This window comes from Nematolebias whitei, chromosome 2 (assembly GCF_014905685.2).
Source record: "Nematolebias whitei isolate Nwh7 chromosome 2, NemWhi1, whole genome shotgun sequence".
Taxonomy (NCBI): Eukaryota; Metazoa; Chordata; class Actinopteri; order Cyprinodontiformes; family Rivulidae; genus Nematolebias; species Nematolebias whitei.
The window spans coordinates 34,120,002-34,145,282 of record NC_056499.1 but is presented as its reverse complement, the minus strand read 5'-3'; the positions used below and the strand labels follow the sequence as shown (position 1 = coordinate 34,145,282).

The 25,281-nt window shown below is 39.2% G+C and overlaps 1 protein-coding gene across 1 annotated transcript in view; it reads right to left on the bottom strand.

Moving 5' to 3' along the window:
• Positions 1–25,281, bottom strand: part of pkp3b (plakophilin 3b) — a 44,085-nt gene that overhangs the window by 12,549 nt on the left and 6,255 nt on the right. The window contains exons 2-7 of the mRNA XM_037697634.1: positions 17,050–17,138; positions 13,235–13,845; positions 11,755–11,878; positions 10,113–10,317; positions 9,824–9,983; positions 8,315–8,423 (exon numbers count right to left, since the gene is read on the bottom strand). Coding sequence (XP_037553562.1) covers positions 8,315–8,423; positions 9,824–9,983; positions 10,113–10,317; positions 11,755–11,878; positions 13,235–13,845; positions 17,050–17,138 — 1,298 coding nt within the window. The remainder of the gene's footprint in view (positions 1–8,314; positions 8,424–9,823; positions 9,984–10,112; positions 10,318–11,754; positions 11,879–13,234; positions 13,846–17,049; positions 17,139–25,281) is intronic.

Here is a 25,281-nt window from a genome sequence, read left to right as displayed (position 1 = left end):
CACAGATGATGTGGTCCTGTTGGCATCATTTTGCCATGATCTTCAGCTCTCACTGGAGCGGTTCTTAGCTGAGTGTGAAGCAAATGGGATAAGAATCAACACCACCAAATCTGAGCTCATGGTCCTCAATCGGAAAAGGGTGGATTGCTCTCTTCAGGTCTATGAGCCCATGGTCCTCAATTAGAAAAGGGTGGATTGCTCTCTTCAGGTCGAGGATGAGGTTTTGCCTCAAGTGGAGGAGTTCAAGTATCTCTGGGTTTTGTTCACGAGTGAGGGAAGAATGGAGCGAGAGATAGACAGACGGATTGGTGCAGTGTCTGCAGTATTGCAGACTCTGTACCAGTCCGTTGTGATGAAGAGGGAGCTGAGCTGTAAGACAAATGCCCCTTTTCCACTGTCACGGCGCGGGTCGGATATTTCCGGGTTGAAGCGCGTTGGAGGTATTTCCACTGTTCCAGAAACCGGCTCGTCTCGCTAAATTCTGGCCCGGCTTCTCAAGGGTTCCGAGCGAGCCGCGCCGTGACGTCAGAAACATTGTCGGTCACTGATTGGTCGGGGGGAGGAGTCTGTGGAGTCTTTCCAAACAACCCGATCCACCATTTTTTTTCTCTACCGCTTGCCATTAGCGATGACATGAGGAGCGTATATTTTAGTATTTTGAAGCTATACAACAACAATAATATCAAAGCCGTGGTCAAATGCAGAAGTGCAGGTGTTGTTGTGCTTGGTGGCCGACGAAAAAAGTCAAAGCGAGCTAGATGGAGGATTGGAGGGTGGTTTGGACACGACTACTGCTCTACTTGAACCATTTATAGAAGATGGTGAGTGTTTTCTAACTTTAAACATATTTTAAATTACTCATCCCATCGGTTCTGAACATATTTTTAACTAACAAAAGAGGCTGACGCCATAATAGTACAACGTCGGTGCTACGATGCTAAGCTAATTTGCATAAATGCTAACTGTCCTCCGGTCCCGTTTCTCACTGTATTTTATCCAGAACGTCTTTCAGCGCGTGATGGTTCATCTCTAAACTCCACATTAAACCCTCCAAGCCTCCTGGCTCCTGCTCCTGCTCCATCAGAGGAGTCTACACCTGACAGGTCTCCATCACAGCCCACCTGCACCTCACAGAGCAGCACAACGCTGCAGCTTCTGTGCTCGGTAAGAACAGATGTAACATGTTCCACATCACTTTATTTGTGCCGATAAGGACTTGATTTATTTTATTTTTAAAGTAAAAAACTAAAATGTTGAATAAATACTGAATTGGGATGAAATTATGTACACAGGGTCCCAGTTACAGACAACAAAACGTAAAATAAAAACAGTAATAAGATCTAAGATATGAACTAAGAAAAATATCAACTAAAAAACATCTACTAATAAAACACTAAGCACTAATAGCAGTAAACAATCAAAACAATACGTCAAACAGCAACATGAACTTGAGTTTGTGCAGCCTCATGAATATATAACACTGTGAAGAATCACATCATGTAGCTGCTGATCAGTTTCATGTAGCTGCTGATCAGTTTCATGTTGCTGCTGATCTGTTTCATGTTGCTGTGTTCATTCGTGCTCATCTGTTCACACAGACTCATGTCCGTGCTGCTGTTCTGCGTATTGTGTTTAATGTTTTTATGCTATTAGAGCTTATCATATTTTTAGTTGATGTTTTTATTAGTTCATATCTTAGATCTTATTACTGTTTTTCTTTTATATTTTATTGTTGGATGTAACTGGGACCCTGTGAACATAATTTTGATCCACCACATGGACCACATGTGGTGCGAATGACAAAGAATATCTGCATCTGTATAATACTTTCTGATTCATATATCCATTATTATCATTTTCATTATTTTTAAATCAATTTATTTTTCATTTTCTTATTTGATCAGTTTATTATTATTAATATATCTATTATAGCTGTTAGCAGCACCTTTCTTTGTTTCATGCATTTATTCAAAAACAGTATGTAGCTTGAATTAACCACCTGTTTCTTCTTTCTAGTGAAGAGAAAGAGAAAAGAGTCCAGTAAAGAAAAGTCTTCTTTCATCACTGAATGAACATGAAGAACTGAAGCGGACACAGCAGGAACAACACTTGTGTCTTCTTCTGGATGAAGCTCATGAGACGAGGGACACACAGATACACAATCATTAGTTGGACGCAGTATTTTTTATTTTTGTACATTTTTCACTTCTTACTTTTCCTATTAAACAATTTTTTTCTTAAGTGGTGTCCTTGAACATTAAATTTCCTAAACAAATTTTACAATGTTAAGTTCATATAGTGTTTGTTTAAATTCATACTGGAATTGAGAAGAATTTCCAATTGCATTTGATCTTTAATGGATCCTAAGAAAAGATTACTAGAATCTGCTCAACTGTTATTATGTTATAATGTTTTGGTTCTAGGATGAAGTGACACAAAAACAGTCAACAATTCAGAAAGGACAGTTATCAATTATCAGTCATCAGTTATCTTTTAGCAGTTATCGTTTATCGTCCGTACAACTGTGGCCCGAGAGATTCAGCTGAAAGTCCTGGTGCACCTTTTATTTGAACCTGCAGAGATTTGAACAGCTGATCTGAAGCAAACAGGCAGGAGTTCACCTGAACTGACCACTCCTGCTGTTTGATGGTCTCCTCCTTCGCCACCCGTCCATCCATCCATCCATCCATCCTCTTCTGCTTCAGGGTTGTGGGAGCAGCATCTTCACCAGGGAGGCACAGACATCAACATCCACCTCTTCAACTCTTCTAGGACCCCATGGTGTTCACAGACCAACTGACTATTTATTAATTAATATCCTGATGCTGCTCAATAATCCAGGTAGAAAAATCTAAAAAGTTAAGTCTGGTCCTCTGGACATTCACAAAACAAACAATACAGTTCATAATAAATAAACTAAATGTTTTTTGTTCGTTTTGTTTTTTGAATGTCCAGAGGACCAGACTTAACTTTTTTAGATTAATAAGTAATAAATTTATGTTTTAATTTAATGAAAGACAAATCTTTAAAATTCAAGGACAAAATTTAATCTAATTGTTTTCAAGTCTGTATCTTATTGTAAAAGCAGTTTCAAAGATTACAGCACAGTGTGATGTTTTGCAATTTTAACATGAACCTTGTGCATATCTGCAAATAATAAAAGTGAAGATATTTTTAATACATCTTTATTGTAAAAATCTATACTAAAATGAAAAACACATGGGTTTAAAGCAGCAGGGAAGGCAGTAAGGTAGGATTATGAATCAGGTCTAAAGTTACAGCTCATGAGGTACTCCATTAGAGCATAACATCGCTTCCACAACGTCGTGTGACAAAACCTTCAGGGTGTTCTTCTTCTAATATGTTTAGTGGTGGCTAGTAAGTAGCTTAAGGGAGCACTACCGCCACCAGGTGGTAAGACGAGTTGGATTCTAGTCCCCGCCTACAGAGCTGGTCCAGAAATGTACATGGAAACACAACAGACCCGAACCGATCTGAACCAACCCGAACTGATCTGATCCGCTCTGTGACAGTGGAAAAGGGGCATAAGTCTCTTGGTTGGCCTGGGAACACCTTGGGATCCCCGCAGAAGAGCTGGAAAAGGAGGCTGTAGAAAGAGATGTCTGGGCCTCCCTGCTCAAGCTGCTGCCCCTGAGACCCGACTTCGGACTAAGCAGAAGATGATGATAGATGGATGGAAGGATGGATGGATGTTTGAATGTCATATTGTATGTATTCATCTACAAAGTACTTGAGCAAACTGAAGCAATGAGACAGATCCACCTGCTCTTTTAACATTGATATATGGTGGGATTGTGGCTCAAATTGGTAATCTGAGATTGATTTTTTAAAAATTTTTATGTCCATCACTATATATCTCCTGATTAAATTATTAATATCAGTCACAGGTAAACTACAGACGAGTGAAATGTGAATATTTGAAAATAAATCTACTGGTTGAATAATTTTCTCTCTATTTTATGTTTGCTGGTCACAGCTTGATTAAGTTATGAAGAGTTAGGCCTGTCACAATAACAAATTTTGCTGGGCAATTAATTGTCTCAGAAATTATTGCAATAAACAATAATGTTTGAAATTTGACAATAATTAGTAATGTCAAATTTAAGAAGAAATGTTGGTTAATTTTGTGTGTAGTATCTTTTTTGACCACTAGATGGCAGTATAAGACTGAACCGAAGGATGGATAGTGAGAGAACGAGCAGTGTGTCTCTTTAAGAAAAACTGGAGATAAAATGGATTTTAAAGTGAAAAGAGAAAGGGAGGGGTGAGTGAAGAACACTGGAGTTGAGCCTTTTGTCATTTAATGTCCAGTAGAAAGAGACACGAAGAAACGATAAAGCAGATAAATGAAAATGAGGTAGATAATTTTCATTTATCATGCGATTAATTGATTTGTTGTTTATTGCTGTAGGCCTATTAAGAGCTATAGCTCACTCACACTTTGTAGAGGGAAGAGGAGTTTAGTTTTGTTTTCTTATCTTTTTTAAATACAAATGTTGAGAAGCAAACTCATGTCTCTTCCTCTGTGGTATTTTGTCCAAAGCAGCCATAAATTGGGTCAATCTGTGAAAAATAAAAAGAATGTAGCTCCTCCTACAATGATGGCAACAAGGAGATTCATTGTAGTGTGAAAATGAACCAGCCGTTCTCCTCATTCACATTCTAAACCTGATATTAAAAACATTTTAGTATGGCCTTCACTCTGTTTCTCAAATTCATTTGGAAACACTGTTAGTCAGAGTGAACAATTAAAAGATCACAGTCCTACTATCACAAGATTTTTCAGTTGTGGAGTTTTTGTTGTAATTTTCTCTGAGAACAAGGATTATTTGAAGCACAAGTTCTTCTGGACACAAGTTACAGAGCTCACATGATTTTTGTTGCAACAGAGGTCAGATTGGATAATGATGGGAGGGGTGGGGGTAGCAACTAAATGTGTTCATGAGTGTAGATATTATGAGGCGTTTTGTCTCCATTAGAACAAACAATGTGTATCCAAATATGAACATGTGTCTACTTTTTGCTATGCTGCAGAGCTGTGTTAAGATGGTGATACTGAAAGGACAAACCAAACAAAACCAAAACAGCAAGGCAGCGTTTTTTTATTTTTACCTTTACAAAATTGGTGCAGTAGAAGCATCAGTAACATCGTGGGAAAACCGGCAGATAGAGAAGTCAGTTAAAACTTTCAATTTTAGACAACTTGATAAAAGTTGAGCTAGCTTGGATTATATCCTGATGCATGATCAACAGCTTGGATTATCCTTTTAGTTATGCTGCTGCAGACTAGGACTCCTGGAAAACATATGTCAGGCTGCTGTCTTTATTATCTTTGTGTTTGTAATCAGCGCTGCCATTATCTGTGTTTTCAGTTTTTCTAATCCTAGAAATGACGCCTGGTGTTCCTGTCCTCTCAAACCCCAGCCAGTTGAGGAAGATGGCTTCCCATCCTGGTTCTGGTTCTGCTGAAGGTTTGTTGCTGCTATACACCACCCAGTACTTCCTCAGGATGCAAGATCAAGCTCCAGTTTCTTTGATGCAATCGGTTGGTCTTCTTAGACAACTTCATAAAAACTGGCATTTTATAATATGCTGAATCAGATTTTGTTAAGTTATAAATGGGCTCAACTCACTGTGTTTGATCCTAGATTAGTTTTGGACTGAACTGGACTGCATGACATTAGATATGATCTGAGCGTGTTAGTTTTTTGTATATTCCTTTTGTTGTGACTTGGCGTTATATGAATAAACTGAACATGTTGGTGATGACAGCCTGTGATCCACACAGATGACAAATGTGGAAATCTTACAGCACATATCCTTTGTGCACATGACAAAAATACCATCAGGTCTTCAGCCGAAACGTTGCAGCCGCCTTCATCCCCTGCTGGGACCTGATAGGGCTAACATGCTGGTAAGCGCAGTTCTAACAAGAAAAAGTCTTTAGATAGAAAATATTGATTCTGTAACTTCCCAAAATTTGTTTAAGGTATTATCTATTTATATTTAAAACACTTTTTTCCTGTAATGCAATAATTAAAAATGTGTGTTGCATTTCTGCTTCACTACATTAAAGCCTTCAAAATATCCTAAATTATGTGCATTTATCAGACATAAGTTAATATACAGATAATAATACCGTCATTTCCAGTCTATAAGCCGCTACTTTTTTCGCAGGCTTTGAACCCCGCGGCTTATACAGTGCTGCGGCAAATTTATGGATTTTTATTTTTATTTGACAGGATAACGAGTTTCCTGCCGCCAAAAACATTTCGCTTCATCACACCCTGGTGCTCACATAGCTGCCCAATACACGTCTCTCTTGGGGGTTAGGTCCTCGTGACTCAATGAGACTACCTGTATAAATAAAGATTTTTAAAAATCTGACCAATGAAATTAACGAACAGGTCATAGGCGAACCAGTGAAACAGGGAGGGGACTCCCCTGCATGTGCAAAGCAACTTTTGCGCAGAGCACAAGGTTGCAGCAGGAGGACGCCAATGACTTCCTGGTAGGTTACCGTATTTTTTTGACTAGAAGAGAAACTGAGGACATGTGTGATATAGTTTTTCTAAGGCTGTTCGATTCTGACACTGAAGAAGACGACTTTAGTGGTTTTAGTGCACAGGAGGAAGATGAACATAGTGATCAGTGACTTTTCCTGGTCAAGCTACTGTATTTTTAATTTTAAAAAAAATTTACCAGCCATGTTTTTCAGGAAAAAAAATTACTGTACGTATTTCTTTAAGTTACCGGTATTTAATTAAGTTAAAAAAATCTTTCTGTAAATATCTCATATTACAACGTGAACACCCAAGGCTTATACACAATGTAGTTACCATGCTTATACGTGTACAAAATGTATTTTATTTAGTGTGCGTGGCTTACATTTGGACGTGCTCTATAGTCCAGAAATTATGGTAATCTATACAGAAGTATAATTTAACAGCACAGGTAAATTTAACAGTATTAAACTCTATCATCCATGATTGATTCTTACATGTGAACTGCCCCTTGAAAATAAAAGAAGTAACAGCTGAAGCTAAATAAACCCCATTCAAACAGAAACTAGACCTGAGCAGGGTTTCACAACTTTTCACACAAGAAGAATGTCTGGCAGCTGTCCTTTGGAACACGTAACATCCGTTAGAGCAGCTTGGAGAGGCCTGAAAAAGGCCAATTAATGTCAGGGCATATTTCTTGCTCTAAAGAAACCAAAACAAGATTGTGTGAATAGGAGAGTTTAGTGTCTGACATGGAAAAGTAAACTGATCCAAGCATTTTGCTAACAGGAAAAACTGTAAAAAACAAAGACCAGCCAACATATCTGAGCAGGATCTGGTGACCTTTGCTCAGGAGGGACAACTCAGTTGTAGACTTTCAAAAATATAGGAAGAAATTTTATATTTAAAAATATCCACTTTTTTTGTTATTGTGGACATTTCAAAGTAATTTCCATGTGAATGGCAGGACCCAAAGTTTCCCAGCAAAACATTATCTAAAGCATCACATGCCTGCCTTCTTCAGGTAATCTGTCCTGGCACCATGTTTTCCACAAGTTACTAACTCACACAGATACACCTATCTACATAGCATAAAACAAAACATGATTAATTGGACCAGGACACCGTCTCCCACTACTTCCTGGTTCAGTTCAGGGACTTTCAAGCACTTTCAGCAGTAAGCACAAGTCAGAATATAACAAACTGCAATAGTGTCCTAAATTCACTAAGGGCTTGTGTGGATTTTATGTCTGTAAATTAGGAATTTGCACGTAACGCTTAAATCTCACAAAAGAAGATGAGCACCTTAAGGTGTGCTGCCAACCAGAGAGCATGTCAAAATTAATATAGGGGACAATTTCCACAGTTATGGTTAAGATGAGACAAAAAGATGGAGCACAAACCAGGCGCAATGCATGTTTAGTGGATCCAGGCCCGTGTTTTTATCAGAACCAAAAACACATTTTTTTGCAGATTGAGATAAACAGTTGCTGTTGTGATTAACTCAAACACAAGCCAGACTTTGTTTCTCACATTCATCAATAACCCTTCTCTAACACTGTCACCAGTTTACCAATATGCCCCCCATGGACAGTTATTGATGGGTTGATGGGTTTATGTCTGATTGGTGTTTGTTGCTAATGTTTCTGGTTTGTGCTTGTAGCCACTGACATTTTGAAGGGCCTGCCACTACTGTGTGTTGCAGCCACAATGTCAAAGGGATGGTGAAATATGACCCATTATTTCAATAGCTGCATTATTTACAGCTTGTTAGTGCAGGCCAGGGTTACCTTATCATCTCCTCTTTCTTCCTGCTGTATGTAGCACACCAAAGAGTCCACCAGACCATGCATAGCTCTCATCTTCCTTCTTGTTCTCTCGTTTACTGAGCTCAAGTTCCTAGACATGCAAACACACAGAGAGAAACGGTTATACCTCAAAATCCTCATACTGCAGGGAAAAAAAAATAATTTGGAGCAGATGTTATGTTGTCTCTTTCTATAACCTGTGCAATTTGATTATAACCAATTATATAAATTATGTAGGAAAAAATATTTTATTTATGTGCTCTAGACCAGATTCTATAGGGTATTGTATAACAAAGCATCACCCATGTGTGTACCTGCAAGTGTGTAGTATGTAAAGAGGTACAAGCAGAAAGTCAGAGGTATTAATTGAGTATTGTGCTAAATAAAACGTGTGGGTCAAATTTCACCTTCTGCACATGGAGCACAAGGAACATGGTGGATTTGTAAACCTGTAATGGTTGAATATGGAAGTGTTTTGGAAAATAAACAATGTTATAAATTGATGTAATAAATTAAACAGGCTATATTGTCACTTCACAGATACATGCTCTTTGTTTAGTAATTTGTGTTTTCATTACTGGTGGTCACAATATTGTACAATGCTTTTCATCAATCAAATCAAAAGAACAGTTTGTGGGTAACAAAAAATATATCAAATAAAAATCTCTGATTTAATATATTTTAAGTTCCTATAATTTGGATAATTTTGATCACCAAAATTGCAGTCAGTGGGACACTTGAGTTGTGAGTTGACTCTTCAGTATACAGTATTGTTTGATCCAAGACTATTTAAGACTCTTACCAATGCTCGTACTTCATAAATACACACACACATACAACTGAACCAACTTAGATTCTTTATTTGATCTTATAGAAGATTTGTTTGCAAAAGTATGCAGATTTGATTCAGTTAAGACATGTTAGTGATGTAAATGTGATATCTGACGCTCCAAGTTATATAAACTAAAAGACAATGTGGAATGTTTTTATCAGTAAGTTAGAAAATTTGTGACCTATCTGCTTATTTTACTGCATTCAGTTCTGGTTTTATAGTAGAAAAAAAGTGTGGTTAAGCTCTATATTCAAACACTTTCTTTGGTATCTCCTTAGCAAATTCAAACTCTCTCTCGTGTGCCAGATTTTTTTTTTCATGATCACACGGTTGACCTTCAGAGGTTAAAAGCGTGTTAGGAATGTTTTTTGTCTCTAAACCCTATGTGTCATTTTTCACCACTTTTATTGTCTGTCCAAACAGGTCTCACTTGTTAATGAGTCTCCGAGGCTCAATGTGACTTATCTGTTTAAATAAAAGTTGGGGGAAAAAAAACAAAAACATGATAAATATTATATGTGTTGTATTTCATTCAGAAGAAATTGTCCTAAATAATTAGACTGACAACTAAACAATGAGAATCATGTAAGCCTTTGAGCGTAATGCTAACGAAGAAATGTGACAGAGCCAGACTCTGGCCTGGGTCATGTCTCCCTCACCTGAGGCAGCCGGTGGTGTTGTAAAAGATCTCCTTCTCAGAAGAATTTAGTGGGATGCTTTTGCACAGTGGAACCAGTATTTTCTCAGTGAGCAGCTGTAAAGCTTCAACGGAGAGTCTCTCCTTCAGGTTGTCTCTAGAGGACAGATTCCACAAAACGCCTGCAACCCAACAAAACAGCTTTTTAAAAAATATGAAATGTGTGGGATTCAAACATACCAAAGCATTTCATCACACACCAGTGGTTATCAGCTCATGTGGAGATGTTCTAGGTTAGGTTCTGTCCTCACCTGTGATGGTCTTCTGAAGCTCTTCATCCGGTTGGTTCAGTATGTTTACAAGAGGTGTCAGTCCACCTGCTTGGATGAGCGCTGCTTTGTTGTCAGTGTTCTCATATATGAGATTCCTCGTGGCAGCAGTAGCGTAACGCTGCACTTCTACGTTGTCACTGGAGAAGAGGCAAACCAGAGCTGGAACACCACCGAGAACCCGAACCTTTGAGGCAGAGAGAAGATCAGCATCACTATTTTCTTTCGCTTTATTTCTTTATTTTACTTGTTTCATCGATCACGTATAGAAGAATGTAGAATCAGTAGAGACCCAAAGAATTGCACACTGCATGCAACTAGAAACGCATAAATCAGTTTGTAGGTAATAAACACCTGATTTTAAAGACCACAAGAAGTCCTCTGTATTTTGCTCCATGCATTTTCCCTCAATTCAGTTTCCCAAGTTCCTACTGATTAAAATAATCACACAGCATGACGCTACCACTACCATACTTTACTGTAGTGATGATGTTCTTAGCATGAGGTGGTAGGTTTACTCCAAAAATGAGGATATCCTCGATACTAAAACTTTTGCCTCATGCAAAGAGAGCATCTTATTCCACATGGAGAATTCTCAAACAGGTTTTTTCTTTAGGTAATGTTTGTTTTACGAGCCTCTCTTCCTTGAAGCTCAGCTCTGTGCATAGAGGTCCTAAAGAAATATATTCCCATCTCCACAGAATGGCCGTGGGGCTCTATCAGGATTATATTTGGTCACTTGTTTGCTTTTCTGATTAAAGTCTTCTTTGCCTGTTTTTTGGGAGTTTTTGGTAAGTGACTCTCTCCTAGCAGGTTTGGTGTGGTGGCATCTTTCCATTTCCTAAAATTAGATTTATTGATGCTCTGTGTGGGCAGCACGGTGGCATAACTAGTAGAGCTGCTGCCTCTGTGAGCAGGTCCCTGGTTCAAATCCCAGTCCGGGGGCCTTTCTGGGTGTAGTTTGCATGTTCTCTCCGTGCATGCGTCGGTTTCCTCTGGGTACTCCAGTTTCCTCCCACAGACCAAAAACATGCATGTTAGACTGATTGGTAACTCTAAATTGTCTCTAGGTGTGAGAGAGAGAGTGAATGGTTGTTTGTCTCTGTGTCCCTGTGATGGACTTGTGACCCATCCAGGGTGTACCCCGCCCCTCGCACAGTGATTGCTGGACATGGGCACCGGCACCCCCGTGACCCAAAATGGAATAAGCCGGTAAAGATAATGGATGGATGCTCTGTGTGATGTTATGGGTTTGTTTTGTTGTTAACCCATCCACGATCTGCACTTCTCCACAGCTTAGTCTCTGAGCTGTGTGGAGACTCCTTGGTCTTCATGCTGCCTCTTGCTTGGTGAAAGCCCTTCCTCAGACGTGTTATGACCTATGTTAACTCTATGGCCATCAGAACAAGTAATATTAATATTTATATTTTCTATATTTACAAGAATTATACTTTCTATACTTCCTACTCAAATAAAATGACAGAAAAGATCTTAAGGATTACAGTCGAGGAAAATTATAAAGAATAAAGGACAACTTTGTAGAAACACTGGAACTAAAAAAAGTTTACTGTGGAGATAAAATAGCAGCAAATAAAACCAAAAGCATTCATTTAATGACACATACCTGGTTTTTGGCGTCGTTGCTATGGTAACATTGGTGCTGTATATAGGCGGCTCCCAAAACTTGCAAGCCAGACTCGGTCTCAGAGAGATATTTGACAGCTGTAGCCATATCAAGACTCTGCATCCTACAGAAATACACACGCAGTTAACATTATTTTTAAAAATCATTTATTTTATAACAATGTCATTTCATTTTATATTTCAAATTAAAACAGCCCTGAAATAGAAAAATTAAAAAAAACGTTGGTAACTCTTTTTATAAAATCTACAAATGGGAAACCAACCCAGAACTGCTGTCAGTTTCAGTTAATATTTAATATTGATCCATTCTTACTTTTCAGGCTTTACACATTTTTTAAAAGTTGGTAGAATATTTTTTTTATTATTACTCTGCAATCCAACAAAGTTCAGTCAGGTCATCTGGACATTTTTATTGTTGTTGTTGTTCAGACGTTTCAAATTTCATCCAAAGGACTTCATCAGTCAGAGAACCACAACAAACTCAGTCCCAGAAGCAGCACACTCCCACAGTGGACCAACCAGTTTGCTGGTGGTAAGATGGTTTCTGGGGCCCGCCCTCTCCTTCGTTGACTCCACTGAGGCAGCCATAAAACCCAGGGAGAGGGCGGGCCCCAGAAACCATCTTACCACCAGCAAACTGGTTGGTCCACTGTGGGAGTGTGTTGCTTGTGGGACTCAGTTTATTGTGGCTCCTCGGACTAATAAAGGACGAAACATCTCAAAATAAAAGTCCAGATGACCTGACTGACCTTTGTTGGATTTTCTGACACAAGTGAAGAACCACTGTATGTCAGGTGATGAAGACTTTCCTGAATACTTTCTGCAAACTCACTTTAAGAAGTGCAGTGGTACCAGCTCAGATCTGAAGTCAGTCCAGAACCTTCCTGTCTTTTTTAGTATTTTCTATTTAATGAGAGCAGAATGTGTTTTTACATTGTCTTGTTGAAAAATACATGGACGTCCTTAGAAAATGCTGTCTTGAAGGCAGAACAGTAATTTACCACGATGCTGTCATATCTTTTCTGCATTAGTGCTGCCATCACCGAAGTGTGCATGAGCTTTGCCAGAACCACTGATCCAAGCCCATACCATTACAGAACCTGGGGTTTAGACTTGTTGCTGTTGGATGTTTCTTTCTCTTAGACCTGTATGTTGTCTCTGCACTGAAATTCCTCTGGATTCAATGATTTTTTTTTTTACATATTTGTTGACCATTTCAAAACTGTCAAACTCAATCTTATATCTTGACTGAATCCTGAACCGTGTTCAAATTTTAGATGCTCTAAATTGATTGGAATGGGTTGCAGGCTTGAAATGCAGAAACAAATCTTTTTCACCGTATTAAAGAAAATATAACTGACAAGAAGAAACTTAAAATATTCTAACATCTGTTTTTAATAAAATAAAATAAAAAGATAAGAAAAAATGAAATAGCTGCTTTTTAAGATAAGATGTCTCACTGTGCCAGTGGATCGTTGCTGTGTATCGATGCTGCATCTGTGATGTCGGCTCCTTTGCCCACACTCCTCAAGGAGTGGAGCGAGGCGGCCCGATGCAGTGAAGCATTCTGGGAAATGTTAATGGTGTGATTGGCTCTGGATGCATGCTGTTGCCACTGTCCTCCCCAGCTGTCGCCTGCAGTGGAGACCCCCCTGCCATTCCCCAGCCAACCGTCCTGACCAAAACAAGAGATGGGCTGCTGGTAGTACTGCTGCCTGTTGGTGATCCGGCTGATGGTGCGGTGAGACGGGCCTTTGTAGGTGTACTGATACGGGAGCTCATCCTGCCATTGACCTCTTTCCTGGGCCAGAATGCCACTGAGGCTGCGCCTGAGGGTGCTGGGTGGGGGCACAGTTATTGGGACAGAGTTCTCTAGATGAACCCCTCCTGCGAGAGGTAACGTCTTTTGGTCTTCCTGGCACAGGGATTTTGAGCGGTTGCTTCTGCTGAGCATGTGGGAGGTGTGGAAACTGCTTTGGACAGTGCTGGTTTCTCTCTGTCTCATCTTGGAGCTGTTTTCCATCGCAGAGCGAGAGGAGAACCCAAAGGTTTGAGAAGGTGCTGCCGGCACCTGAGGTGACACAAAATGAAAACAGGATTTGCAAACAAGTACCTTCACTTTTGTCTAACCAACTAGTTAAAACAATCATTTTATTCATCTGTACTGAAAGTGAGGTGAGTAAAACTGTCCACATGCCATTGTTTCTGTCTTTCTCATTAAACGTTGGTTACTACTCTACAGGAAGCTCACTGCGGTGCGTGTATTGTTAAACCGGCCTGTGAAAAGCTTCAGCTCAGCGTCCTGTTTATATTTTGATTCTGTCTTTGCATTGTTCCTCATGGTGGAGTGGGAGGGCTTCCATCGTTCTTCTAAAAAATAACCTATTGGTCAAGGCAGGAAACATCAGGAAACTTCTGAACAATGCCTGCTCTTTGTAGAAGTGCGTTTAAGCTTGACACTGTTAAAACAGGAAATCTGTTAAATGCTGTAGTTTATTTATTATTGTTGTCATTTTTTTTAATGCTTTTAGTAACATTTGATTGGTGGTTTTTCAATATTAATATCACTGTACTGGTTGGCCCTTAACTCCCAACTAATCCCAACTAAACTAATTTCCACAATGACAAAAATTATGCATAAGTAAAATAATAAATAAATAAAATAGTTGCTAGTGTTCTCAGGAATGGACATCTCAGCAAGTTTACCCAAAGGTCAAACTGTGAAATGCTCCAAACTAGATCTTCATCTCAGACTCTATGAGCCTCAGTTAGTAGGTTGAAGCTCATGATGGTCCAATTAGAAAAAGTTTGTCTTGTGTAAGGTTGGATAAAAAATCTATTATTTTCTAAAACACACCCACGCAGCTTGGGTTTGGAAAGCTGCACTTGCAAATAGCAAACAGCATGACAGTGAGAGTGGTGGCGTAAAGGTTGCCAGTTCAAATTCTTATTTTTCTCACTGTGGGCCCTTGAGCAAAGCCTGTAATCCTCCAGCTGCTCCCCAGGCACCTGAGAGGGCAGCCCACTGCTCCATGTGTGCTCACATATGTGATGGGAAAAAGGCAGAGAATGCATTTCTCTAATGGAGATTACAATATAAACAGTATTATTAATATATCAACCAAAACACTTCATGTCAACTGTAAGCACGGTGGTGGAGGGGTGGTGATTTGGGCTTGCTTCTATAGCCACAGGATCTGGGCACAGTGCAGTCTTTGAATGGCCTTGAACCTTCCTGCATATCAAAGTATTCTACACAATTAGAAATTGAGACACTGAAATGTACCTAAAAAGGTCCCTATTGTTACTTCCACAGGCGGCGGAGGCGAGCTGGACTGGGAAGCTCAGTCCTCACCTCCTTCTCCTTCTTCCTTCTGGGACCCTGTGTACATAATTTCGCTCCACCACATGTACCACATGATGTGCGAATGACAATAAAGAATCTCTGACTCTGACTTCTACAAGTGTGCAGTGGAGAGCACCCTGTGCTCCAGCATCAACGTGTGGCATGGAGGCTGCACAGCTGCACAGACGTCTGTTGGAGTCAGCCTCCCCACCATCACAGACATCTACACCTCCAGATGCAGGGAGAGGGCCACCTGCATCATGAAGGACCCCACTCACCCAGCACTTTTTGCTCCACTCCCCTCAGGCAGAAGTTTGCGTAGCATTACGTGTACAGCCACTAGACTGAGAAACAGCTTCTACCTAGACTCATGAATCTCTAACCAGAATAATCCCTGTAAGGGGAAAATGTAAATGTAATGGCTCTTTAACTGGTGATATGTGACTTATCTGTGCTGCTGATTATCTCATGCTGCTGGATTTATATCCATCTACTCACCACAGACTCATGTTCGGGCTGCTGTTTAATATACTATATTGTTTTACATTATTAGTGTTTAGAGTATATCTTAAATATTTTAACGTTTGCTTAGCGTATATCTTAGTGTATATCTTAGTGTATATCTTAGACACTTGTATACTATTTCTTTTTATACTTTTTTGCTATTGTTGGGTGTAACTGGGACCTTGAGTACACATTTTCGTTCCACCTCAAGTACCACATGTGATGCGAATGACAGTAAAGATATTTGAACTTGAACTTCAGTTGTACCATAGAAGGGTAAAACATGGTACCTTGAATAAGGTTGTTTTCACACCAGATAGTCCGGTAGACTTGGTTCAGTTCGGGACCAATATTCATGAGCTTTTGTTTACATTTGAGCTGGTGCGTTTGCATTCACACTGCACTGTGCAGTCGAGTCAACCTGTTGAACCAACCTATTCCCCCGCTCGCCTGTGGGGGCGCTGCACCAAGAACTACTGAAAGAAACGACACAAAAACCTCTGAAGACACGTCTTCTTCTTCTTCTGTAAATAAAAATAAAAACGCAGTGGCATCGAGTTTTAGCAGTTTTAGGAGTTATATTTTGTCAATTTTCAAAAATGGACTCCGCATGAGCAGAAGATGAGACAGAAGACCATGGAGAATATTGTTTTTCACACAAGGCAGCTGACGGCTCCATATGAGGTCAGAGAAATGCGTGTTTGTTTGCCGTGCGCTGTACTCCACTTCTTGCTCGTGGAGCGGGGCTCGGTCTGTTTACATTCACACTGTACTCGAACCGTGCTGGAGTTCTCTTCTACCGGACCGAAACCTAGGTTTTAGCTCGGGCCAGAGTTCGCCTTTTTGTTCCGTGACAGAGTTTGGTGGCGCGTTCACACCTCCCTAAACGAACTGGACTTTCTAGGAAAACGAGTTAGAGTTCGATTAAAGCGGACTAAACACGGCTGGTGTGAATGCACTCACAAATAATGGTTCATTTTTGCTTGTAACTTGAAAGGGACATTTTTGCACGTTAAGATACCTTAGGACAGAAACTAAACACATGAACTAACAAAATTATATAAATATAATAAAAATACAAATGCATAGACAAACAGAGATTATGCAGATACACGGAGATAAATAGTGGTCGCTGGTTTGATATTCCTTTAGATATGGTTTCAAATGAGCCTTAAAAATGTAATAGTGGAAGATTTTTCCAAAGTTAATGATAAACTAATCCAATATTTTAAACTTTTACGATAATCAACGACACAGATAGTCCAAATATAAAAAACATACGGCATTAAGCAACATCAAGTCATTTGAAAGCAGAAATATTAAATAAACAAGAGCCAATGATCTAAACCCCTTTAAATACCAAGTATTGCAGACTTACACTTCTGTCTGCCGGTCTTGTATTAGTACTAGTATTTGTGTACTTACAGCCATGACCCGGGTGGGTGAGCTGATCATGGACCTGGAACTGAAACCATGACTCTGGGCAGAACTCCTTACTTCAGGGAGGTTGTAATCTGCACAAAGAGATGAAACATGCTGATGTTCATATTTTATTTATTTGCCACCATAAAACCATACTGTTGATATTCATCCAACATAATTTGACGTTAGGTGTTTCTCCTCAATTAAAAAAATACTTCTGCAACACTATTTGCAAGTTCAAAAATCAACTTTAGACAAATATGACTTTTTGCAAAAACAAGAGGTGCTTACAAGTTTATGCAACAATCCAATCAGTCATTATTGCTGCAGCCATGCAATTACTAAGGTCTCACAGGTGCCAGTCAGAATGGCACCATACTGTTTCCAGTTTAAAATGGGTGAGTCTCCTTTTTTCTAAAGGTTGCTATCAGGTTTAGAAACTCTACGTGAGAGGCTGTGGGCGAGACAGACGGGTTTTGTCAAATCTTCCAAAATGTGTGTGTGTATATCACAGCCTTGTGACTACTGCAAAGTCATTTCACACAAAACTCAATGCCAGCTGAACGTTTTCCAAAAAACAGATGTCTATGGGAGAAGGTGTGTTTTTAGTCCAGTGAGGCAGCAGTTTAAGAATCAACAAACACGGAGGATATGGAGCAGATGGTGCTTCAATAACAGAATACCATGTGGAGCTGAATGTTACATTTTTTTTATTTTCCTGCAGCAATTAATGGAATTGTTAAATTTTATTCAAAAAACAAAAACCTAAATTTAGCTAAACTGCATTTTTTTCTTCAGTATGTTAATCTGGAATACATAAAATAAATAATAAAACAAAGCTATTTAGCTTTGGTTTTATAAGAACAATGACAGAAAATAAATTAAAACTAAAGGTCTATGTGGTGTATGGCACCAAAAACATTCAAAGCAAATACTTTGAAGACCTGGAGTCTTCTTGAATCAGACACGTTTGTCAAGAACTTCACAGATGAACAGATGGATTGAGATCTGGAGAATTTAGTTCACAAGAACCAACTGTGGTCTTTAAAAAAATCTATTGAACCGATTTTGGAGCGTGGCAGAGCATATTCATCCAGCAGTCATAGTCAGGTCATGATGTTATTGGACCTACTTGTCTGTAAGGACCCTTACACAACTGTCTGTTCAACTGTCCCCCTCTTACAATGATGTTATTGCTAGTATCACTCAACCCCCTGTGAATAGTAAACAGCCATCAGTGTGCTGATGATCCATTGTTAGGCTGATGGTCCTTCTTGAGCATGTGATCAGCTGGTTTTGGTTGTCAGCAGCAAAACTGGTTGATCCACTCTGAGAAGGTGCTATTTAAGAGACTGAGCTGAAAACAGCACCTCAGACTGAGGAAGTCTCTCGGATGAGAGACGAAACGTTTTTACATTTTTTTTGCTTTGTTTTGTTTTTTTGTTTTTTTGAATGTCCAGAGGACCAGATTGAACTTTTTTTGACCCCTACACAGTTAATTAAGACCCCTTTAATTCATTAAAAAAATCTTCCAGATTTCAGATCACAGGGACGTTAGTGTAGTAGTAGCATATTCATGATGTGAGGCCATGCACAACGAGATTTGGTTGTTGAGCTCGGTCAGTGGCAAGGTGACTGACTAAGTTCATAAGTTATGAAAGTTTGTGATCTGGCTGCAAACTAATATGGGGCGGCTGTCGCTGAGTGGTTAGAGCAGGCGTCCTCCAATGCAAGAGTTGGGGGTTCGAATCCGCTAGTAATCAAATGCCGACATGTCCCTGGGCAAGACACTGAATCCCTCATTGCCTCCGATGTGTGTCCCATTAGTGTATGAATGTGATAAAGCTCTGATTAGTCTCTTTAGAATGATTTGTTCAATTAGCTTTGTAGAGATCTAGTAGAGTGATGTATGAATGGGTAAATGAGGGAACACATCGTAGTGTTAAGTGCATTGAGTATCTTGATAAGATAGAAAGGTGCTATCTAAGTACAGCCCATTTACCATTTAATCCAAGATAAATCTGTGTTAATTCAGTAACTCCGTTCAGAATAATTTTAGGTCCTTAAATGAAGTGAAACTGGCTTGTCTTGCTTTCTGAAGGCAGTCCACATGTGATTCAAAAAGCTTTTCAGCCTTCATGGGCTCAGGCTTTAAGCTCCTGTGGAGTCAGTCACCCAAAGAAAGAAGCCCTCAAACACAAGTTGAGTGGTGATTTATGTACAGTTCAGTGAAGCATAATTCACACAGAACTTCACTGTATACAACAGAGACAAATAAGTTTGTTTCAAAGGATGGTTCACACTGTTCACAACAAAGACTTAGCAATACACCCACAGCTTAAGGACAAAAACGTCTTTTAAAGACGGTAACATCCAGTGATCGAGGAAAGAAGGCAAATTATTGTGGAGAGGAGTGAAAGAGGCCATCTGTGTTAGACTGGAAAAAGTCATTCTTATACAAAAAGACTCTTCAATGAGTGAAACACTTCAAGAGAAAAGGTCCAGCTGCCTTCCGTGAAGCACTTAAGATCTAACAATAGGTTCAGTTATGACCAAAGTAGGGGACCATCAGACAAACATCCACCAAGCCTTACCAGGCATAACAGCAGTAGAAATTGTAGAAATGATTGTTTTATGTGAAATATTACATCATCTAAACAAGAACAGCTAAAGTTTTTACAGTAAAGATGTATTTATTTCAGCTGAGACACAAACTGAACGAACCTTAACACAAAGCTCACTCTGAACATATGTATGTCTACGAACAAAGCCGGGGAGAATGTTGACTGGAGCAAATGACGATGAAAAAATACACACACTCACACACACATGCACACACACACAATACACACTACACACGCCATCCTGTCCAGCAGCTTGGAAGGAAGGAGGGCGGAAATGCTGCTGGGAGGAACCTGGGCTGCGTGCCTGAACATAAGCATCACAACGTCAAAGGCCATCAAAGGTATGAAGCATCACCCCAAGAAGAAAGAAAATAAGCATCGATATAAGATCAAATGTATTATTAAAGAATAACAGCATCTCAGAGGTGATTAAACACGTGACAGTCTGGATGAGTCATGGTTCTATCTCGTGACAAAAGCAAGGCGTCAGTTTTCAAAACATTTTTAATTACTTCTTAAACATCTTTTTTTTTTACTCACATTTAATACAATTTCTTTCACAAATTGCTTTTGACACACAGTCAAACTCTTCCACTCTGTATGAATGTTTTTCACAATCAAGTGGGGGCCTCTTTTTGGTCATGAGTGGACTTCATGACAAAAAGAGGCCCCACTTGATTGTGTTGTCTGAAACACTTTGACCTGGACTCCCGATCAGTCACACAAGCATTTTACTTCTGTTCATGATTTACAGGGGCTCACAGTTCATAATGTTTCCATGAATGCTACTAATAATAACATAATAAGACATATATTAAGCATAGTAATGATTAATGTATGGTAAAAGTACAAGTGGGTACTTGTCAGCCAACTGTAGACAACTATAGATGAGTACGGGTAGTATGTACCAGCTTCGAGCATCTTGAGGTGATACAAATACTGAAATTATCTTTACCTTTGTATCTAAAAGAAAAAAAGATTTTAATACTCCTGTGCAAGCATTAATATTGTCGGTGGATTTTCACATTTTATTTCATTTACTTACACACAAATAAAATAAAATAAAATACAGTGAAGTGTAGAGCTTTAGGCGACAATACAGGTCAGTAATTATAGTCATAAATCCTCATTTTAGGAATATTACAACTTATAAACTGTATTTGAAAATGCTGTGAAGCGCTGCATGTAGAGCTGAACCCCACCCTGAATCTTGTGTTGTAGTAAAATCTAACAATGACGCTGCACGGCTCCATGTGACCTTCACTTCTTGGCAGACAAACACTTTTTCCCCTCTTCATCTCACTTACAATTTGAAGAAATTTGAAGTTTAACAAAAAAAAAAAAAAAGTTTTTGAGTAGTGAAATAAATTTACTGTCATTGTACAATACCAGGAGAAAAGTGCAAATTAAAAGAAAATGTAAACAAAATCCAAATGGTAGTTTTAATGTATTGTACAAAACAATCACTATATCTGAAATGTATAAATGTTTTTAACTCCTGTCTGACCCTTAACAATCAGGTATGAATGCAGGTTACATGTCAGTGTCAAGACAATAAGTCTAAAATAGAAACTGACAGCCCAGTGTCAAGAGGAGACTGGAAAAGGAATGTCCCACATGTCAGCAGTCCTTGAGTTTAGAAGCTGTGGTGTTTTCCCCTTTTTATTTATTCATCTCTGCCTTTTACCTTCCACTTTTATTGACCTACAGAGAAATTATGTTGAAGTAATGTATCAAGGACTGCCTGACAATTTCAGAAAAGGCAGTAAAATGGCCCACCAAGACACTGAATCAGTATTATCTTAAAACAGTCAGGTTGGTAACTACAGGGTTTGTCCATCAGTCCTACTTTTCAGGGTCTTGATATTCAGTCAGTGTGACAATAATCAACAAGTGTCTGAGCCTCACAGGTCATGAAGTTTAGAAGATTACTGTTCCACACTCCATGGCCCTGTGTGGTTGGTGTTTAAGCCCATCCCTTCGGACACATCTGAGATGCTGCTGCTCATTTAAAGTAGGTTTGACTAAAGTCATAACTTGGTCATAACAGCATTGTTTGGCTACTCATTTTTTAAAATGTATAGGTGGTAGATCCAACAAAGTTAAGTCAGGTCCTCTGGACAGTTTCATTTTGTTGAAACAATCAAAAGACATCATCAGTCCAAAGATCTGCATCAAACTTAGTCTTATAAATAGCACTTTCACAAGTGGGCCAACCAGTTTGATGGTGCTCAACTGGTTTTTATAGCCCGCCCTCTCCCCTGCCTACTCGTTTGAGGCAGTCATGGCCAAAGTGGTTCAAAACTGACAAGATCTAAATTTTGAATTTGCAAGTTCAGTCGGACACAAAAGACATTTTAACAATATTTATTATGTTAAGGCTGCTGGTGGGAGTCTGAATCCTCTCACAGGAACTAGTCTTCTCAGATAGTTGAGGAGAGTTTGGCAAAATGCAGAACCAACTCCACAAGCATGGAGGAGCGGTGGCAGTGGTGGTAATGACGTCACTATAAGTGGTGGGCAAGGAGCTGGAGAGAGAGGCCTTTATTGCTGAAAGTAGATCCGACAGAGAGGCAAACTTTAATCGTGGTCCAAGTAGTAGAGCACGGGTCATACACGGGTAAGCCAAAGTCAGAGAATTAATCCAGAGGGGAATCCTTTATCCGAAAACCGATGGGCAGAAAGAAGTTGTAGTTACCGAAAACAGATGAGCAGAACTAACCAGACATGGGGCAGACAGGGCGGAGAATCCAGGAAACAGGTGTGAGGTCATGACAAGAAAATTAGGCATGGGATTTGAAGGAATGCTGGACATCTATCTGACAAAAAGTGTTCAATAATCTGGCAGAGACTTGGTATGGACAGAGCTCTAGTATAGAGTGGGCAACAGGTGATGAGCATGAGTGTGACTGTGGTGGAGAAGTGGGTGTGGCAGGTGGCAGAGAGCAGATATCATGACACAAAACATCCTGATTCATGCCGAGTTTGTTGCAGCTCCTCGGACTGAAGAAGTCTTCTGGATGAAAAATGAAATATTTCAACAAAAAGAAACCCTCAGAAGACCTGACTTCACCTTTGGATTTTTCTACCTGGATTATTGAGCATAAATCAGGATATTGCTAGTACAATTACCTTAAGTCTTTCCAGGTTCTTGTTTTGCTGGTTGCCCACCATAAAAACAAATCTTAGTTTTTTTCTGCTTGTAGATTTTTCTGTTCAATGTGGCAACTTATTATGGCACAGAAGCAACCATAAGTCAAACCCAGCTTGCACCACCAAGTTTAACAGACAAGATACGGATCTTATTTGTCTTTCCTCAAACATTCATCTCATTGGTCCTTTGTTCTGGGCAGCGAAGAGCAGATCTTTTCTTCTTCAGCTGTGCTCACTGTTGTTGTTCAGTTTGCCTGAATCATTGTGAACATTAACATCAACAAGTTTTTAGAAGGGTCTTCAGTTGCTTAAGTTACCCTGGGTCCTTTAGACTGGCCACATTGTCTTTCAAGTGATCTACAGTGGTGGTGCATTCCTGAGGAAGCTAACTGTGGTTCTTAGCTGCAGTATGTAGTAAAGAGTGGTAGTAGTAAATGTCTTATTGTAGATAATGGAGAGAGAAACTTAAAGAGATGCTTCGATCTTAAGTTGAATCCATCCTGACTAGTAATACCAGATATTTTTTTCCTTTAAGCTTTTTAAAATTTTACTTGCAAATGCCTTGATGCTCTCCCACAAGCGTGAAATCAGACAGACACTCATCCACACTTGCTGGCCTGATTATAAAAACATACGTTGCTGATTTTAACAACAAACTACAAAAAAAAAAAAAACAGAAGAAATTTTGAAGTCTATCAATGCAGCTACAGCCCAAATTCCTACATCCATTGTGATGATTTAAGATGACAAAATGCCTACATTTAGATGTATAAACTGTATAAAAAGTGTAGTTTGTGAACGTAAGAAGACTTGTAAAAATCCTGTAATGTTTATGCAGCTCAAAGTGTAGTGTGACTACATTACACTTCAAGTAGAACGAGTCATGGTGAACAGCTCCAAAACTCACAAAACTTCTGCTGCGACTGGTCTATCACAATGAGTCGTTTGGCTCAGGAAAGTAAAGAAGGCAAGTCAATGTTTTGGTTTGTTTATTGGGTTTTTCCAGCCTACAAAAGAAGGGCTTCTTTTAAAGACCTTACGGTGGTGTATTTTATATTCATGCAGCAGAAATCTAAGCTCTGATGAGTTTAAATGCTTTCCGGCCTGACTGTGTTTTGCCTTTAAATAACACTCTGCCTCATCCAGTTTTAAAGGACTTCTGTTTTTGTGTTACTTCCTTTTGCCACCACCAAGCAATTACGATATATATAATCAGCAATTAGAAATGCAAGCTGTATTTATTATTATATATATATATATATATATATCAATATATATATATATATATATATATATATATATATATATATATATATAAAGACTTACAAAATGTTTATTTTGAAATATGCCAAGTAAACAATATGTTTGTACAAAAATAAATAAAAGCGACCCATTTTGAATGATATTTTAAATAAACAGCACTCTTTACAATAAATAAACTATACTAACAATAATAAAAATCTTAATAAATACAATAACAGTCAGAACCAGAACAATAAGCAGCAACAGACTGTTTACAATATAACTAATCAAGTTGTAAGTTTTTGGCCAAAAAGACCAACTTGTCCACATTTTCTGCCAAAAGGTCAGATCTAGTTGCAGTGAATATCTCCAGCGGAGGAGAAAACCGCTCACTAACAACAGGTGGCAGGAATAAAGAGGTAGAGCTTTGCTAATTTTGCAGTGTGGCCTCATTACTCATGACCTCTTCTTGGACCTGCTCCCACAGGTGCGACAGGTCTCTGGAAAAGTTCAGAGTTCACTCATCACAGACTTCTTAGCTGGAGGTGATTTCTGATTTCCCTGAAGAGGAAGAAGACTCAGCTGCTATTTCTGTCCCAGACTGGAAATAAAACACAAAGTTGTAGCAGCACTTTTTCATAAAGTGCTGCTACAACTTTTTGGCTGAAGTGTTGATGTGATGTCGTAGCGGGGCTCAATAACTTTAAAGCCAGCGCATCAACAACATTCGGATGTAGGTCCAGAGCTTTAAAAACTCCTACAGCTTGTGTTATTGCTCTGGACCGATCTGAATTACCTGATAAAGGTTGTTTAAATGCTGCTGTTATCGGTCTTTGCACCAAGCTGCTTTTCTTCCTTGAAGAGACATTCACGTTCGGATGATGTCATTTCAAGTGAGTTAACAAGTTAGACGTGTTGCTGCTGCAGATCCAATGTCCGTGAAACAACATCGACACACAGCTTTGGATTTGCACTTGTCTTTTAACAAGAAAGCCATAATGTTCCCCAACAGGAGACCGCAACGAAAAGCTAATGCTAATGCTGCGCGTGCTGCAAGCTAATAGCGCCGTGCTGAAACACGCTTAGGAACTTTAGTTCCGCAGCACATAATCTCTCGTTAATAAAATTTAATTAATGAAAAAAAAAAAAACGAAACGGTACGCACGTGGACCAAACCGAACATGCCATACCAAAACAGTTCGGTACACCCCTAATT